General features: G+C 39.4%; 2 protein-coding genes and 1 non-coding gene across 3 annotated transcripts; 1 reads left to right on the forward strand and 2 right to left on the reverse strand.

Moving 5' to 3' along the window:
• Positions 1,828 to 1,901, reverse strand: TRNAI-AAU. Its single transcript has one exon. It is a non-coding gene; the product is annotated as a tRNA-Ile (tRNA).
• LOC109226367 (LOB domain-containing protein 21-like) lies at positions 1,983 to 2,689 on the forward strand. The gene has a single exon (XM_019391147.1). The coding sequence runs from the start codon at positions 2,016 to 2,018 to the stop codon at positions 2,538 to 2,540; it is 525 nt and encodes a 174-aa protein (XP_019246692.1). The 5' UTR covers positions 1,983 to 2,015; the 3' UTR covers positions 2,541 to 2,689.
• LOC109226156 (pentatricopeptide repeat-containing protein At3g56030-like) lies at positions 11,877 to 12,857 on the reverse strand. The gene has a single exon (XM_019390955.1). It carries the CDS (start codon positions 12,855 to 12,857, stop codon positions 11,877 to 11,879), a length of 981 nt encoding a protein of 326 aa, XP_019246500.1.

Genomic DNA, 19,215 nt, shown 5'->3' on the forward strand with positions numbered 1-19,215 from the left:
AATATTATACATATAAACATATAAACCTACTTCAGACGTTTCTAATTAAAGTTTGAACTCGACTCTACAGGAAGATTTTCAGCTTGTTTGGATGGTTGTTCCCCGTTGTATCGTACTGTATTGTTATTATAAAATAATATTTGTTTTGATTGTTTCATTAAAATTGGTCTTATTGTATTGTTAAATCCATTGTTCCGGAACAATGAGAAGTCCCCTTTTTTAAACAACCGATTTGGTATGGTGGGATTGTTTCCTATTTTTCTTTTCAATTATACCCTAACTTATTATTGCACAATTCTATTTTACCCTTTACCTTTTTTGCTATTTCAACTCCAAATCTCCAACCTATAACCTACTTTTTTTTTTCCAGAACTTCTGCCACCATGTTAAAGGTGTTTTGCCGCCTTCTGTTTTATTTTTTCTCCTAATTTGCTTTAACTCAATTCTAATTAGCTGTGCTCTTATGTTTTGCCTTCTCCTGGCTCGCTCTTTTGTTCTGATTTCTTAAGGTGTTTTTCCTTCTTCTGTTTTGTTTTTTAAAATTATTTTTATCTATAATTTTTAATAAATTTAATATTTAGACAATTGAGGGTATTTTAGTCAACTTATCAGTTACAGTACAGTACAATATAGTCAAACCAAACAACAAAATATTATTTAACAATAACAAACAGTACAATCTATCCAAACATTATATTTTTAAAACGATACGATACAATATAATACATTATAAAATAACGGGGAACAATAATCCAAACAGAGTGTTAATATGCGTCCTCCATTTTAAAATGGGAGTGGCTTGTGTATGTATGTTTTTTTTAAACCAAAGCAATGAATTGCTTGATAAGATATCTTTAGATTCTGACATAAGGACTAGAAAATTAAATAGATAAAAATCAAGGTCCTACTAATTAGGAACGATGTTCACTTTATTCCTTTCAAACTCCAGATCCATATAAAATGCAGTTCAGTCTTTGAATCTTTGTGTAGGCGAGGCGTGCATAGGTATTAGGTTTCCATCTTTTAGAGAATATGACTTTGTGTAGGTTTCCTATTCTTGTGAAATCTCTTTTCTTTCATAATCAATTGTAACATCTCATGTTTCTTTTGTGATATATCATGTCCCATCCGCATGTCAATATATCAAGGAAAACTTTATTTATTTATTTATTTATTTATTCATGGAACAATATTGGTTAGATTTGATGGAGTAATATACTGTCTGAAATTGAATAATGTTGCCGTTCATTGAACTTTTGGTTTACCTCATAGAAAAAAAAATTAAAATTTGCCCTTGTCCCATATCGGAGCTTTAATTTGAGGGTAATATCAATTAATATATAGTCAAAAGTTGAGGAACAAATTTTGGCTGATTTTTCTCGAAGAATTTGGATGCATGGAGTTTATCCATTTCACAATAGAAATCTGTTAATTGCAAGGACAGATACAAAATGATTTGTTAACACCAAGGTGTAGAATGAACAAAAAATTATTACATAGGGCAGAATTGAACAATTTTCCTTTACTTATTTGTAACTTTTCTTGATCTGTCATATCTTATAATACTTCTCCAAGACACACACATACCCCATCTTGCACTACTTTCCATCCACTACCCTTTTATCAGTAAAAGGGGTCAGTTTTTAGATTTGCTATTTCTTCCTTTTTCCTTTTAAAAAAAATAAAATAAAAAAAACAGGACAAGAAAAATGTAGTTGCATTGCCATTTCTGAATTTTCCAGAGGAAATACAAACGAGACTTTTTCTTGGTGAAATAGGATAATTATTTTCAGGAGGATAGGAAACTGTAGTAAAATTGAAAAGAAATGGCCCATGCAGGTCTCGAACCTGCGACCTTCGCGTTATTAGCACGACGCTCTAACCAACTGAGCTAATGGGCCAGTTGTTTTGATCATGATAAAGATCAATTATATCCGTAAAAGTAAATATCTGATACAACCCTACTTAAAGAGCCAAAGTCGTGTGAAACCGAAGCTTTTAAGAAAAAGGAAGCCATGAAGAATAATGAGTCTCGTTCAAGCTCTTCTTGTGCAGCTTGTAAGTTCTTGAAGAGAAGGTGCACTTCCAATTGCCAATTTGCACCATATTTCCGGTCGGACGAGCCCAAGAAATTCGCCAACGTTCACAAGGTGTTTGGAGCTAGCAACGTGATCAAGATCCTGAATGAAGTGCCACAGGACCAGCGAGAAGACACTGTCAACACTCTGGTTTACGAGGCTGAGGTGAGGCTCAGGGATCCCGTTTACGGTTGCATTGGAGCCATAGCGTCTTTGCAGCGAAAAATGGTGGAGCTGCAACATGATCTGATGGTTACTAGAGCTCATCTTGCTTACTATGAAGCTAAGCCTAGCACTTCTTGTTCATTCTTGGATTATGATCCCCTCAATGTCGTTGTGCCTTCTGTTTTCGTGGACACGTCGCTGTCTGGTGGATTCTTGGATAACTTCAGCCAGAATTCCTTCGGCATGGACAACAGTACTGGATCCACGAATGAATTAGGCCAATTCCCATTTCCATGATAACTTCATCTCGCTATCTTCTTACAGATATGGGTTGTTTACGCATTTCCTTGTATATATAAGAGGAAGAGCGGCTCGTTAAAGGTAAATATATTCGTTTTTGTACATGTTATGATCATTTGCCTAGTAAATCAAAGACTCATTTGGTCGCTTGCTTTTCTGATAAACTGCTATAGCCACATAATCATTTATGCACGGGTTAAAACAACATGCGCTTTGAGCTTACACTACTAGAAATTCGGGAAAACTGACCGCGGTAGACCAACCAATTTTGGTCGGTCAAAAATCCAGCGCAAAACCGATCAAAGTCGGTCGGTTTTTCAAAATATTTTATTTTTTAAATTTTTTTTACGAAACCGACCAACTTAGGTCGATTTTGACTTGGCACAAAAATGCGGAAAATTATTTTTGAGTCCTGTAAAATTTATTTTTCAAGAAACCGACCAACTTTAGTTGGTTTTTCATTTAAAATAAATTAAAATTATTATTAAAAAATCAACCGAAATTGATCGGTTAATTCGGCTTGTCATTTTAAAAAACTGACCAAATTTGGTCGGTAATTTTTTTTTTTAATAAAACCGACCGATATTGGTCAGTTATTTTCGTATGAAAATACAATTAAAGAGTATAAATAAAATAAAAGACAGTCTTAAAATAAAATACACCAATGGTCTAGTGGTAGAATAGTATCTTGTCACAGTACACACCCCGGTTTGATTCCCAGATGGTGCATTTTTTAATTATATAATTAAAATACCAACCGACTTTGGTCGGTTTTTTCGGCAATTTTTTTTTTTTTTTTTTGAATTTAGTTGACCGACCAAAGTTGGTCAGTAATTTCCAACAAACTTTGATCGGTATGCCATTCCGGCTTACAAAATACCAACCACACGTTAATGATCGCGTTTTGGACGGTTATTGGCCATTACCGGCCTACTTTGGTCGATTTTTTTGGACGATTTTTTCCGAATTTCTAGTAGTGTTATTCCCATTCTCCAGAAAGAAAACCAAAAACAACAAAATCACAAGGATATATTTTGAGCTTCACTAGTTATACTGATATGATTGATACAGAAAAGTATGAAAGAATTTATTTTTGAAGAAATCAGACATGTTTCCTACGGCCAATCAAGAAAATAGCATAACCTAGATTAATTTGAGAAGAATGGAGCATGTAATCAATTTTTCAGCAACTAGCATGGCATTGCAGTTGCCCACAAGGCTCGATGCCCAAGCTCTCGGCATGAAACACTACCACGAACAAATTCTGACATTGAATTCAAACTTGCGAAGTACATCATACATCAACATTGATTTCTTATCATGATTTATACAAATTCTGTAAATAAACTATGTTATGATGATAATCTAGTAGCATCTAATATACTGCAATGATGGAAAATTAATAAAGTAGTACTTATATTCGAACACTGAAGCTCCACAAAAATTATATCCAAATCCCCAAGTATCCAGCAGCTTTTGAGAGGTACAGTACTAGTTAGATGCTGGTACAAAGGATCCACAGTTCTTTTATTGGGGTGCCTGAAACTCCGTCCCAGCTTGCTAGTTGCTACATTATTGCTACATTATCCAGCAATGTACCCACCATGTGATAGAACCCTGTCAAGCTTCAGTGCTCTGCCCCAGCAACAATACAATAGGAGCCTGGAGCTGGCTTACACCATCAGTCCTTGTTCTCAAAGATGAAAACCAACAACAAAAACAACCCAGTGGAATTCCACAATTGGGGTGTGGGGAGGGTAGTGTGTACGCAGACCTTACTCCTACCTAGGAAGGTAGAGACGTTGTTTCTTATAGACCCTCAGCTCAAGAAAGATGAAAAGAAACAGTAAAAACAAGCAAAAATATAAACAAAGAGCGATATTAACAACAAACACAGAGACACAAAATGGATGGAAGGAACAGTAGCAACAAGCAATAACAGCAAAAAAAATACTAAGAAACCAAAGCAAAGATAATAGGAAAACAGCAGGAAATACTAGCAATCTAAGACAAGAAAAACTACCAGATTAACCTAAAACCATCGGTACGGAATAGAAATATGCTCGACTACCTAATAACCTTCTATCCTAATTCTCGACATCCACACCCTCCTATCAAGGGACATGTCCTCTGTAAGCTGAAGCCGAACCAAATCCTGTCTGATCGCCTCCCCCCAATACTTCTTAGGTCTCTATCTACCTCTACTCCGACCCACCAAAGCCAACTGCTCGCACCTCCTCACTGGGCATCTGAGCTTCCTTCCTCACATACCCGACCATCTCCGTCTCGCTTCCCGCATGATGTCCTCCTCGGGGGCCACGCCCACCTTCATCCGGATATCTCCATTCCTTACCTTATCCAACCTAGTATACTCACACATCCATCTCAACATCCTCATTTCTGTTACTTTCATCTTCTGGATATAGTAATTCTTGACTGGCCAGCATTCTGCTCCATACAACATAGTCGGTCTAACCACCACTCTATAGAACTTGTCTTTAAGTTTTAGTGGCACATTCTTATCACACAAGACGTCGGATGCTAGCCACCGTTTCATCCATCCCACTCCGATACGATATGTGACGTCCTCGTCAATCTCTCCATTCCCTTGGGTTACAGACCCAAGATACTTGTAACTTCCTCTGTTGGGGATGACTTGTGAATCAAGCCTCATATCCATGTCCGTTTCCTCTCACGTCGCTGAACTTCCACTCCAAATATTCTGTCTTACTCCTGCTCAACTTGAAACCTTTAGAGTCTAGGGTTTGTCTCCAAACTTCGCTGTTGGATTTCGCTAAAGCATTTGAGCTAGTGATTGCGAAACTCATTTTCCGAAGAGGGAGGAGCATTTGGTTACGTTCCAGAGTACGATGGCGAAGACTCAGATTGACTACCTCCTCCTCGGGAGGTGTGATAGAGGGCTGTGTAAGCATTGCAAGGTTATCCCGAGGGAGATCCTCGCGACGCAGTATAGGCTCTTAGTGATTGATGTTGGTATCATGATTAAGAGGAAGAAGAGGTCTGTTTGACAACCAAGGATCGGGTGGGGAGCCTTGACTAAGGATAAAGCTCAGGAGTTGGAGGGGAGGTTATCGGCTTTGGGAGCTGGGATGAGTAGTGGGAACGCGAACGCCATGTGGATGACAACGGCGAACTGTATAAGGGAGACGGCGAGAGAGGTATTAGGGGTCTCAAGGAATTACTCTGGCGGGCACAAAGGTGACTGGTGGTGAAATGAAGTGGTCTAAGGTAAAGCAGAAGCAAAGAAGGCTGCGTACCTAAAGTTAGTAGGGAGCACAGGCGAGGAGTAGAGGAGAGCGAACAAAGAGAGGTATAAGGTAGCTAGGAAGGAGGCGAAGTTGGCAGTCACGGAGGCTAAGACTGCAGCGTTTGGCCGTCTGTACGAGGAATTGGGGGACAAAGGCGGGGATAAGAAGTTATTCCGGCTGGCCAAGGCGAGAGAGAGGAAGGCTTGGGATTTGGACCAAGTGAGGTGCATCATAGACGAAGACAGTAGAGTATTGATGGGTGAGACTCAGATTAAGCGGATATGTTAGACGTACATTCATAAACTTTAAACTTCTGAATGAAGAAGGGGACAGGGATATTGTGCTAGGTGAATTGGGGCATTCCGAGAGTCATCGATATTTTAGGTACTGTAAACGGATTAAGGTTGAGGAGGTCGTGGGCGCTATGTGTAAGATGAGTAGGGGCAGAGCAACCGGGCCAGACATCCGGTAGAATTTTGGAGGTGTGTGGATAGAGCAGGCTTGGAGTGACTGACTTGGCTATTTAATGTTATTTTCAGGATAAAGAGATGTCTGACGAGTGGAGATGGAGTACGGTGGTACCGCTGTATAAGAACAAAGGCGAAATCCAGAGTTGTAATAACTATAGGGGTATCAAGTTACTAAATCATACCATGAAAGTTTGGGAGAGGGTGGTGGAAATGAGGGTGAGAGGATGGTGTCTATATCCGTAAACCAGTTCGGGTTCATGCCGAGTCGTTCAACTACGGAAGCTATCCACCTTATTAGGAGGTTGGTAGAATAGTACAGGGATAGGAAGAAGGATCTGCATATGGTGTTTATTGACCTGGAGAAAGCATATGACAAGGTGCCTAGGGAGGTCCTTTAGAGATGCCTGGAGGCTAATGTTTACCGGTCGCCTACATCAGGGGGCGATTAAGGACATGTATGAGGGAGCTAAGACTCGGGTTAGGACAGTGGGAGGCGACTCTGATTATTTTCTGGTTGTTATAGGGTTGCACGAAGGATCTGCGCGCAGCCCGTTCTTATTTGCACTGGTGATGGATGCTCTGACACACCATATTCGAGGGGAGGTGCCATGGTGCATGTTATTCACTGATGACATAATTCTGATTGATGAGACGCGAGGTGGCGTTAACGAGAGGCTGGAGGTTTGGAGACAGGCCTTTGAGTCTAAGGATTTTAAGTTGAGCAGGACGAAGAAAGAATACCTGGAGTGCAAGTTCAGCGCCGAGTCGAGGGAAGAGGGCATGGACGTGAGGTTTGGATCTCAAGTCATCCTCAAGAGAGGTAGTTTCAAGTACGTTGGACCGGTTATACAGGGGATGGAGAGATCGACAAGGATGTCGCACACCGTATAGGGGTGTGGGAAAAGAGGTTAGCATCTGGAGTCCTATGTGACAAGAAAGCGCCATTGATGCTCAAAGGTAAGTTTTATAGAGCGGTGGTTAAATCAGCCATGTTGTATGGGGCAGAGTGTTGGCCAGTTAAGAACTCACATATCCAGAAGATGAAAGTAGCAGAAATGAGTATGTTAAGGTGGATGTACGGGCACACTAGGATGGATAAGATTAGGAATGAAGATATTCGGGAGAAGGTGGGCGTGGCTCCTATGGATGACAAGATGCGGGAAGTGAGGCTCAGATGGTTCGGGCACGTGCAGAGGAGAAGTCTAAAAGCCCCGGAAACAGCCTCTCTACTCCTCGAGGTAGGGATAAGGTCTGCGTACTCACTACCCTCCCCAGACCCACTTGTGGGATTACACTGGGTTGTTATTGTATACAAAATAACTTGCATGATGGAGCAAATAAGGGAAACCTCAAGACAAATATTTCATACACCGTGAAAATATTTACTTAAATAAATGACAAGTTACTGCACAAAAATTTACAAGCAACTGTGTGAATTAAACTTCAATCAGCAGCGAACTTCACCGTTTGTCATTCAAGATGCAACAGCTGCTCATACGTACAACTTTCTAAAAAATAAGCAAATAAACTCCAAGTGTATAGCAACACTTTTTCTTTTTCAAAATGGAAAGTATATAGCAATATTACCGTCATTAGCTGCAAATCATTAGGTAAATAAGAAAACTTGAAGACCTAATTACCTAAAAATGCAACCAAAGTGAGCAGAGGGATACAACTGGAGCCGGGCTTACATCATCAATTCTTTTTCCCTAAGATGAAACCATGCTGTCAATTCTTTGCCAGCATGCAGTGACCTGCTGATGGAGCAAATAAGGGAAGTCCAAGTGCGTGCATTAATCATTCATCAGAGATAAGCCTCAAGGCGATTCTGTCATACACCCAATAAAAATATCTTTTTTCTACCTTACAAAATGACAAGTTATCCACACAACAATTTACAAGCAACTGAGTGAATTAACCTTTGCTCAGCAGTGAACTTCATTGGATCTCCTCTTTCTGGATGCAACTGCTGACATCAACTACAGTTTTTTAGAAAATAAGCTAAAAACTTAAGTGTACAGCAACATGAACATCATTAAGAAGTGCATACTTATTCAACTGCCAATCATGTAAGCAAGAAAGGTTGAAGATTTTACAATCAATCCAAAAATAAGCGGATGTTAAAAAGGGCATATAGAGAAATACTTCAGACTATGTCCCATGTGCAAGCGAGGAGGGAGAATCCTATGCCAAAAAAGTGGTGCAAAGTACAATTGCACTATTTTTTCCAAGTTAAAACTGCTCAACGTTTTGCATATGAGTGGGGAAAACCATGCACAAGCAGAACGCATAACTCATATAGTACCCTGGAAACTGATATGCACGAAATGATACTACAGAGGACACGATTCTGTATTACAAAATCCAGCAATTATTTAGTCTTGCTAAAACTGCTACTACAACGATGGAGCCACAAGCTCTGGTTCTGAGACTTCTTGACAGTAAATAAAAGTATGTTTTACTGAGATCAGACTAAAGAAGTAATGGGAGACTCATATGGACATGAACAATTATTTTTTCCTTTCCAATGATGTACATTTTTTTTTTTGAAAAGGAATTATGTATATCTATTTAGTAACAAATAAAGCAGTTAGACATTCCACATTGATCTCACTGTGGGTTTGTCAGAGACTTCACTCACTATAACCTCTTATTAAAACACATACCTTATACCAGTTGTTGTACCCAGCAACCAAACACAAATACTAGTTTACTGGATACTGTTTCCAAATCATACAAGAGATCAGACATTGAAGCCACTACCCAATCAAATCTCCACTTTGCTCAAACCAGTGTGGCTCAGACTAGCAAAATTCTCCAAATTCAGTAAAAGCCTTTCTCATAGCAAAGAACTACTAGTCCAGCATATACTAATAAGTAGAAGTGCCATCTCCAACAGCAGTAAAGAGGTTAAGTAGGCTGTTAGACAGGATCAGCTACTCTTAATATTTGAACTGCATGGTAGAAGGAGCATTTCAAGGATACATTTAACATCTCTGTTCACATGAAAGCCCAAATGCAACTTCCAAAATAATACCTCTTAGATCATGTGTATCCAGTATTTGAGCTTCAATTGCTTCAGATTTGCCGTAGCTACTTGCTCAACGCAAAAGCATGAGGAACAAAGTGATTACTGTACATAAATATCGACACTGAGTTAAATTTAGTAGGTGGGCATGCCCTCAAGGTACAAGTAGTTGAATGACAATCTAGAAATAAAGGCATCTCAGAGATGCATAATATATAAACAATCAAAAGAGAATTTAAATGGTAACCAGAAATTATCTTTATCAGTTCCAAGAAAAGAAAGTTGTTTTTTTGGAACTTTAAAGAACACAAAATTTATAGCTCGAAAAGTTCAAAACTATTGAAATTGGATGGTGCCAAAGAAGAAAATTTAGGCCAAGTCACAAATGGCTGTAGTATTCATGGGGAGAACCTTTTTTTATTGATACCCGTGGTGTCGGGGTCAGCTTGCGCGCACCTCCACTAGTTCCACGTGATACCTGCCACCCCCAACTAGCAACAGGTACCAGGTAACTCTACCCACCAAGGCTTGAACAGATGGGAAGAAATCACCTAGTATTTTTTGCCTCCGCTGGGATTTGAACCTAAGACCTCATGGTTCTCACCCACTTCATTGACCACGGCCACGCCCTTGGGAGCTTCATGAAAATAATTTATCAGCGGAGGAAATATTTAGCAATAGGAGGGAACCTACAAAATGGCCAGCAGTATTTTCAGCTGAAGTGAATTTAGTAGGATCAAGTCAATCAATCAAATCATTTAAGCAATCATGCATCGATCACAAAATAGTCGGATATTCTAATTCAATTAGCTCAGCGTGCATGGATTTCAAAGAATTGTAGGTCTTTCTACATAACTTCCCTCCATGTGAATTAAGGTCTGTGTCGTCCTTAAGCACTTCAATTATCATGGGGGCAAACCTACGAATTGGTGCATAGGTCTATGTAGGAGATGATCAAAATATACGGAGGGACTTCTAATTTTACCCTCTATGTGCCATATTCTAGTTTGGTCATCCTCTAAGACTACATATCCATCTTAGTGTCTGCATCTCCTTTATTTTCAGTCGGTCTTAACATCCGGCTCAGTATTCACTCACAGATATCTCATTATTTTGATGAAGCATTCAAAGGTCTCTCATTTCAACCATCTAATTTGAATTAGTAAAAACTAGTGAGTAAAATGCCTACAAGCTGGTCAAAATACAACTGATCAAGCTGAATCACATATTCCTAGCATCAACTTTGAGGGCCATGCCAGATCTTCAGTTTTGCTTTCCACGGAAACACGTACTACCTACGGAGACTTACAAGTATGGACAATTTTGTAGACTAAGTTAGTATCTCCAGAAACACCTAACATACTGAAAACTTAGAAGACTGCCAAGGTTCCAGCCTTAAATTGATATTTGTTCAGCTCTTTTCACCACCTTGTACTTCAGTGGACTCATGGGGAGAAAAACCCAAACTAATGCAAGGACGAATCAACCTTATAGAAATCAGATATCACAATGAATTAACAACAAGGAATATAAAACCCTAAACTTGCCTGCTAGTCAGCCAACTTGTCCGATCGACAGTTTCTGGAATAATGTGGAGCAAATAGACTGAGATGTATGACAATAATTTAGCACAGACATAAGGCATTATACACGGCCAATAACCGATATCTAGCATTTTTAACTGCAACTTTAAAGGGCTTAAGAAACACCAGAAGGGGATAATTTCATAGGTAAACCTCATCACACTTCCAATGATGTCTAAAGGGCATTTGATGCTTTTTCTTCACATATGATACATTGATCATGTTGACATTGAAGGATAAAAGACAGGTTGGTTCAATACCATTGCTGCAGAGTAAAATGGATAAAATAACATGTGAGGGCACGAGTTTAAGTTGGCTTACCGGAAAGAGCAGGGTGTGTGGTTGGACGTTTCAATCTTTCAACTTATGATAGACCATCCAAAACATCATTTGAGTAGATACTGCCCTTTACCAACTCTATTAGCTGCTGCTGCTTCAAGTTCTCAAGATACTCACTGATCTTCTCATTTATCTTCTCAATCGAACTAGCCAGAGCAATCCGTGTACGCCATTGTATGCTTTTAGCATTCCCTTGAGGTACTTTTTCATAAACAGTATTGGTCCTTGAATAAAACATGAAGGAAAAGATATATTATTGTTTAACACCAACCATGTTCTTCATGGATCAATTGATTAATTATATCTCCTTAATCAATCTGGATGTGTTCGTAACCACATTGATCATTAAAACTTGAAAGCAACATGGCCCGTTCCAAAAAGATTTTAAACTTGAACAAATCAATCCAGCATTAGAATCTAGATGAAAAGCGTAACTGCACAGCATAATATTTCAGCTCTTCTATTTATCTTTACAACTAATTGTATCAAATCAACGTTCCATTATGATGGATCAAAATCATAATCCGTATACATCATATACTGACTACTTCAAGATTTTTTTTCTTTGCTAACAACGCAACAAAACCAAGTCTATATATTTCAAAAATGATGCATTCATACTTAATAATAATTATCTCAATATCTCATGATCTAACATGCAATTCATAGAAATCCTTCAATCTAGGACCCAATGCCAATCTCCTTTCAGTCATCTCTTTCACCAGCTCCTTAGCTTCCTCGAATTTACCTCTAGTGATCAACCTGGTCGCCAGTATTCCAAAATTCTCCGAATCCAATTTCACATCTCTCCCTGCATAGCTTCTAACAAACTCTGCTGCTTGTTCATAAAACTGGTACTTCAGCAACGCGCCGATAATGTGGGCGTGTGTGCAATACAATGGCGAAACTCCATCATCTACCATCCTCCTCAACACTGCCAAAGCCGCATCCAATTTCCCAACTCTACACGTGCCTAAAACCAGTGCGTCGTACGTCCTCGTATCTGCCCCCAGCTCTTCCTCCTCCATCTTCGCTAGAACTCCGGCAGCCGATACCACATCTCCGGTGAAACAATAACCGGTCAGCAGAAAATTATACGCCGTCAAATCAGGTACGATACCATTAGATCTCATCACGTCCATCACGCGCCACGCTTCGTGGAATTCCTCCTTCTTCGTGAGCGCGTTGATTATGGGATGAAACGTGACATTGTTCGCTCCGTGCCTTTTAATCACCATGGTTTCGGCAACACGCGTGGCTTCCGAAATGCAGTGCATCTTCGAGAGACGCGCGATGAGACAGTCGTAGGAGCACTTTTTTGGGTAACCATTGTCTAAGCGAGCTATCGTATCCAATAGATCGTCGAGTATGGAGAGGTTAGTTGTAGAAACGAACTTGAAGGTATTGTTGGTGTTGAAGAAGCCATCGCTCACGCGCTTGTTGAGGAGGTGGTGGACAGTGGCGAAATCTCCTTGCCGGCCAGCCTCGTTGATGCGCGCGTCGTAGTAAGTGCAACTGGGAACGTCGGGTATCGTGGCGGAGCTGCAGATTGAGCTTTGGATAGCGAAGGAACAGAGAAAGCTAGATGATTTTGAGCTTGAGGAGAGCTTGCGAAGTGCTAGCATTGCATTTCTAGGGTTTCTGTTTCAATGGGGAATTATCGGTCATGGATGGAGGGGATACGGGTTGTAGAACCCATTACCATTTGAGTTTGACTGAGTTATTTGGGCCATTTATCCACTTTCCTATCTTACCTTTCAGAATTTTCAACCTACCGATTCATGGTAAGAAAAATAGGGTGATTATAAACAGGATTTTTCAGTAAAACCGTTAAAATTTCGAGAAAATAAACTCCACCTCCAAAATCCTGATAGGACAACATTTATGGTGATCCGGAGGGGGTCGTTTGGTTGGAATACGATTTATACCGGTATAAGTTATGTCGGTATAAATTATATGGGGATAAGTTATAATGGGATTAGTTATGATGGGATTGTTGTTTATTCATTGTTTGGTATGTTGTATTAAGAATGACAATTGAATAATTTCTAAGAAGAATGTATAAGTTATACCGGTGCTAATTACCCCACCTTCTATAAAGTATAAGTTATCCCGGTGTTAAAATTAACACCGGGATAACTTATACCCGGTTTGCTAACCAAACAGAGTACTAAGGTGATATTAAATTTTTATACCACCCTTATACCTTTTTATATCTCATACAAAACTACCCCTAAGAGTAAAATCTTGCGGGTCGCCAAGATTTATTATTTGATATTGGTCAATACTTACCGAAATTCGTTAGGATTTGTGGTAAAATCTAGGGAGGACGCCCAAAAGAAATATACATTACAATTAGCTAAAGAATTTCAACCTATTGTTCAGTTGGGAGTCTATTTTTAATGTCGATTTTTTAATAAAGAAGGTGATTGACTAAGATTATAAGCGAATTAAACTAGCTTATAAGTACTTTTTGATTTACTAGTCTTAGGGTATGCGCTTTGCGCGTGTATCTATATCATGAGAGTGCAATTTTTTTTTAAAATAGGTAACTATATTAAATAATTTATTTGAGTTATTGAATAAAAATTAATGAAAAAGATCTAAGCTCCTAAAAAATAAAAATATTGATTCAATTTAGCTAGTTCAATAAATAAAGAAATTTTGTATTACATGTGTTATTGTAATTTCTTAGGATATATGTGAATATCTTATGAACATCATTGTTATTTTGCTACCTAATACGAAAAACAAATAACAAGTTAAAGTATAACTGTAACGAACCGACCGGTCGTTTTGAGCTCTAGCGCGTCGTTCTGCGGTTTGAGGTCTTGAGTAGCTTCACTTCAGGTATTATGACTTGTACGTGTGGTCGGAATTGAATTTCGAGAAGTTCGGAGCTAATCTGGGGAAGAAAAATTCTAATTTCAGAAGCTTTAAGTTGGAAGAATTGACTAAGGTTTGACTTTTGAGTAAACAACCTCGGAATCGAGATTTGAAGGTTCCAATAGATTCGTATGATGATTTTGGACTTGGGTATATGTTCGGGTTAAGTAGATCGACTGGGAGCATTTCGGCGCTTATTAGGAAAAGTTGGCATTTTGAAGGTTTAAGAATTTCTTAAGTTTGGTTTGAGGTAGACCTTGGTGTTATCGATGTATGTTTGGGATTACGAGCCTTGGTATGTATTTGTATTGTGATTTATGACTTGTGCGCAAAGTTTGGCGTCATTCCGAAATGTTTTGATATGATTTGGACGCGTTCGTCGAAGTTTGAAAAGTTAAAGAAGGGTTTCGATTGCCGATTCGTAGTTTCGATGTGATTTGGCGTGATTTGAGGCCTCGAATAAGTTCGTCAAGTGTTTTGGGACGCGTTGGTATAATTGGTTAAGGTCCCGAGGCATCGGGTGGATTCCGGATGGTAAACGGATCGAGTTTGGACTTGGGGGAATGCTGAAGCGGCTGTCATCTGGTGTACCTGCGAGGTTTTAGCCGCAAGTGCGGAGCCGCAGAAGCGGCCAAGAGGGTCGCAGAAGCGGTTCTGGGCGAGCTGGGCAGTGGCGCAGGTGCAAGACCATTTCCACACCTGCGATGGCACAGATGCGGTGTCCTTGAGCGCAGAAGTGGAATTGTTGGGGAAGGTTGGGACAGCAAATGCGATCAAGTTCCGCAGAAGCGGGACCGCACCTGCGCACGAGGAGCTGCAGAAGCGCTACTGGGGCCGCGGGTGCGGAGGTTGAGGGGCGTGAAGTAGGACCGCAGAAGCAGTATTTTGGCCGCACCTGCGGAACCGCAGAAGCGGTCAAGTGACTACAGGTGCGAGATCTCGCTGTGCAGTGAGCTTTTTATAAAAACGGGATTTGGCCCATTTTCTCCCATTTTCACTTGGTTGGGGCAATTTTTGGAAAGCTTCAAGGGAAGATTTTCATCAAGCAACACAAGTTAAGTGATTCCACCTATTACAAGTTAAATACATGGTTTATATATGAGTTTAAACATGGAAATTAGTAGGAATTTGAGATTTTGGTAGAAAACCTAAAATTTGATATTTTTGGATTTTGACCACGAAATTGGACATGGAATTGAGAATAAATTAAATATTTGAGTTCATAGTGTTATGGATAATGATTATCTTCGAAAATTTTCGGAATCCGGGCCCGAGGGTGACTTTATCGACTTTTCGAGTCGATTTAGAAATTGTTCTAAATTGATTTATTATGAGTATTAGAGGATATATTTATGGATTTGTACATTGTTTGACTAGTTTTGGAGCGACAGGCACCGGTTTAGGTGTTAGAGAGGCTTTGGAGCCAGTTATGGAACTCCATAGCGAGGTAAGTCTCTTGTCTAACTCTGTGAGGGGAAAACTACCCCTAGGTGATATATTTGATATGTGTTACTTATTGCGGGGGCTATAGACGCACAGGTGATGAGAGTCCGTACGTAGCTAGATTCGTGTTATTATCCGGGTAGACTTAGGTTCACACCATGCTATACTTGTAGTATAGGGGTTATCTTTGCTCATTTAATTCCTTTATTTCGCATTACGACTTGAGACTAGACTTGCGTAGAGTGATAGACTTGCCATTGTAGATATTTGATGGGCTTCATGATTAGCCATGGAACAATTGTACTCTCTGTGCCCAGTTAAAATTTCCTAATGATTTAAGATTTAAAGTGCGACGGTAGTATTTGGGGTTAACACATCGTTTCTTCAAGCATAAGTGGTACCACAAAAAGAAAATGACCTCTAAATTTAGTTTATTAGTATTAAAATTTCGGAGCCATAGCAAAAAAAACGCTGAATTCGAACATCGTATAAGAGAGTTATCCCATTTTCGTGTCAGGAAAGGTTTCCCGTAGACAGCGTCCAGGGTAACGTGGGGCGCTAGCCCTGGCGCCCGAATTTTTTGAGGTTCTGGAAACAGGGACACAGGTAGCGCCCCACGCCACCTGTGGCGCTCAAACATTATTTTATATACGGGGTTCATTTTTTCCAACTTTATTTGGACGGATTTTCGAGTTCTTCTTCACTCTCTCAGGCCAACCAACTCCTTTTAACTTCAAGGTATGCAATCTCCATCATCTTGGTGTAAAATTCCATCATTTCTACAGTAGTGTTGATGGAATCTACATATGGAATCCTTAGATTTTCAAGAAATTTCTTCAAGAACTCAAAGGGAGGGTTTTGCAAGATATCGTCCAAAAGGTAATCCTACACCCTTAGACTTACATGCATGCATTTATTATGGGAATATAAGTATGAATCAAGTATTGAGACTCAAGGGATGGTGATTGGAAGCCATAACTTCCCAATTTAAAAATATAACCATTGTAGAGATTGAAAGGTAATTATTTGATGAAATTTTGTTGGTTGGGTGTGGATGGATAGTCATGCATGTGATGTTGGAAGTTATAAAATGTTTAAGAATGATGGTGGGATAAATTGTTGGTATATGGTGGTAGTTGGATGAACTAATTATATAGCTATGAGATGTAGAAATTTATGCCTACCATGTGTTTGATAAAGTGTCTAAATGGCCTAAACTATGAAACTTTTTACTAATGATGGTCCCATTGGATGTTAATATTGTAGACTGAAGTTGCTTAGTCTAGTCGATCATTGTAGTATCATTAAGGGACGAATTTCAGGTATGTTGGCTAAATTTTCTCTCTTAGAATAGAATTTTATAATGTTCCCGTAAGTTCAAGTGTGGTTGGCTCAAGATTCCAAATTCCTATGTTCCGGTTTATCCCTTATAAACTTGACTGTTTCGAATGAGCCTTATGTCGAAAGATATATGTTCAAAGTATGGATTGTGCATTAAAATGTTATGGCTTTTAGTCGCGTTTCAAATGAAAGCTAGTATACCAAATTGTGTGAGAAAAACTCAATATGCATAAGATTCTTAATTGCTCATATGTATACCTAAAGTCTTAATTGAAAATGTCTTGTTGTTGATAATCTATAAAGATGCTCGAAAATGATATAAATGAATCGGGGTTGTCACGACCCAATTTCCCCTCCGTTGCGTATCGTGATGGCACCTAGTCTTAGGGACTAGGTAAGCCTAACATTCACTGAATATCAACAATAATAAAGAAAATCTAACAATCTCGATAAAGAAATCTTTACAAAATTTACAATTTCCCAAAACCGGTAGTACAAGTCATAAGCTCTACAGAGTTTACTACAACTTCTAAATATAACTGGTTGGAAATACGTAAATAGTATGATACAAAAAAATAGGAAGGTGACTCTGAAGCCTACGAATGCAGCAAAGGTTTACCGTGAGTCTCCATTGCAACGATCCGCACATCTACTAACGAGCAATTACCTGGATCTGTACAAAAATGCACAGAAGATAGTATGAGCACACCACAGCGGTGCCCGGTAAGTATCAAGACTAACCTTAGTGAAGTAGTGACGAGGAACAGTCAAAACACCTACTGGTCTAATAAATTGAATAATTATAAGTATAGGAACAAAAATGCATGACTTCTACATGAAAGCTACGCAATATGACTAACAATACAGAAATTACAATAAGAAAGGGGAGAAATGACAAGTACCAGCGGAATACCATAATAATGATACAGAAGAGTGAGCGGAAACACAACCTAAATCCGAAACCACAGATACAGTAAGGACAAATAGTAACTCAACAACTACGACAGCTTTCACGTTTGATTTTAGTCAACAACCTTCACGGAGTACCGAACCTCGGATAAATTACAACTAACGAGTCTCAATACCTGAACCCTAACACTCGGCATCCTGTGCCCTCATCACACCTTATAATCATGCTGACAACTCACGTGCCAAATAGAGCCACTCTCACATAGGAGGCAAGTAAACAAGGGTGTGCACATATACTCAACAATATCCAGGAAACCTCTTATCCGATAAGGGTGCTTAGCCATGCGTATGCTTATGCAAGTGTCCTAACATAGTTCATACCAGTTAGAAAGCATAAGGAAAAGAACGGACATCACGTCGAATGTTTACACAGGAATAGAATCAATGAAAGGAAACAACTCAAAACAAAGTGATAACAACAGGGGATCTCCCAGGATACCGTCCCGTAGTCCCAAACGTAAATGTGCAGGGGGATCTCCCGGAATACCATTCCGTAATCCCAAAGCAAATATGCAGGGGGATCTCCCGGAATACCATCCCGTAGTCCCAAAAATATGCAGTGCTGGGGGATCTCCCGAAATACCATTCCATAGTCCCAAAGTAAATATGCAGTACAGGGGGATATCCCGGAATACCGTTCCATAGTCCCAAAGTAAATATGCAGGGGTATCTCCCGAAATATCGTTCTGTAGTCCCAAAGTAAATATGTAGCGCAACCAACAAAGATAACAGTCACAGCACGACAGAAACCTCGTGCATCACCACAACAAGTACAACAGCAACAATGGCAATAATACAAAGTACGGCAAGTAAACCAACTCAAGAACTTTAAATCTCAAAGAAATGGTAGAACCAGTTCACAAGGAATAACCATAGTAAAGACTCTAGGCGTAAAGAGAACAGTTCAACAAGAGAAAACCAATATGTAGCAATGATCCCACAATACACAATTCAACAGTAAGGAAGCTAACACGAGTCAAATAGTTCCTATTAAAGACAAGTCAACTAAGATATAGGCCCCGTATCGATCAGTCCGAGGTCCCGATTGGCTAGCTCATCGGTTTAATTATAAATCTATTTTAGCTTGTATTTCGTCTCTAAACTTCATACACTTAACATCATCTGCTTAAACAACTAGCATAAAATTAGATCACGTATTTTTAGAGCCCCATCAACAAAAATAATTGTTATTACCATTTTCACGGTAAACAGTTTGGCGCCCACCGTGGGGCTAAAAATAGTAGTGATTATTTTCTTGTTGGTTTCATTACACAACGCAAGTTATCTTTCACGTTTTTTCTTGTCCAAAGATCTTTGATTTCAGATCGTAATGTCTGGTTCAGT

This window comes from Nicotiana attenuata, chromosome 5 (assembly GCF_001879085.1).
Source record: "Nicotiana attenuata strain UT chromosome 5, NIATTr2, whole genome shotgun sequence".
Taxonomy (NCBI): domain Eukaryota; kingdom Viridiplantae; phylum Streptophyta; class Magnoliopsida; order Solanales; family Solanaceae; genus Nicotiana; species Nicotiana attenuata.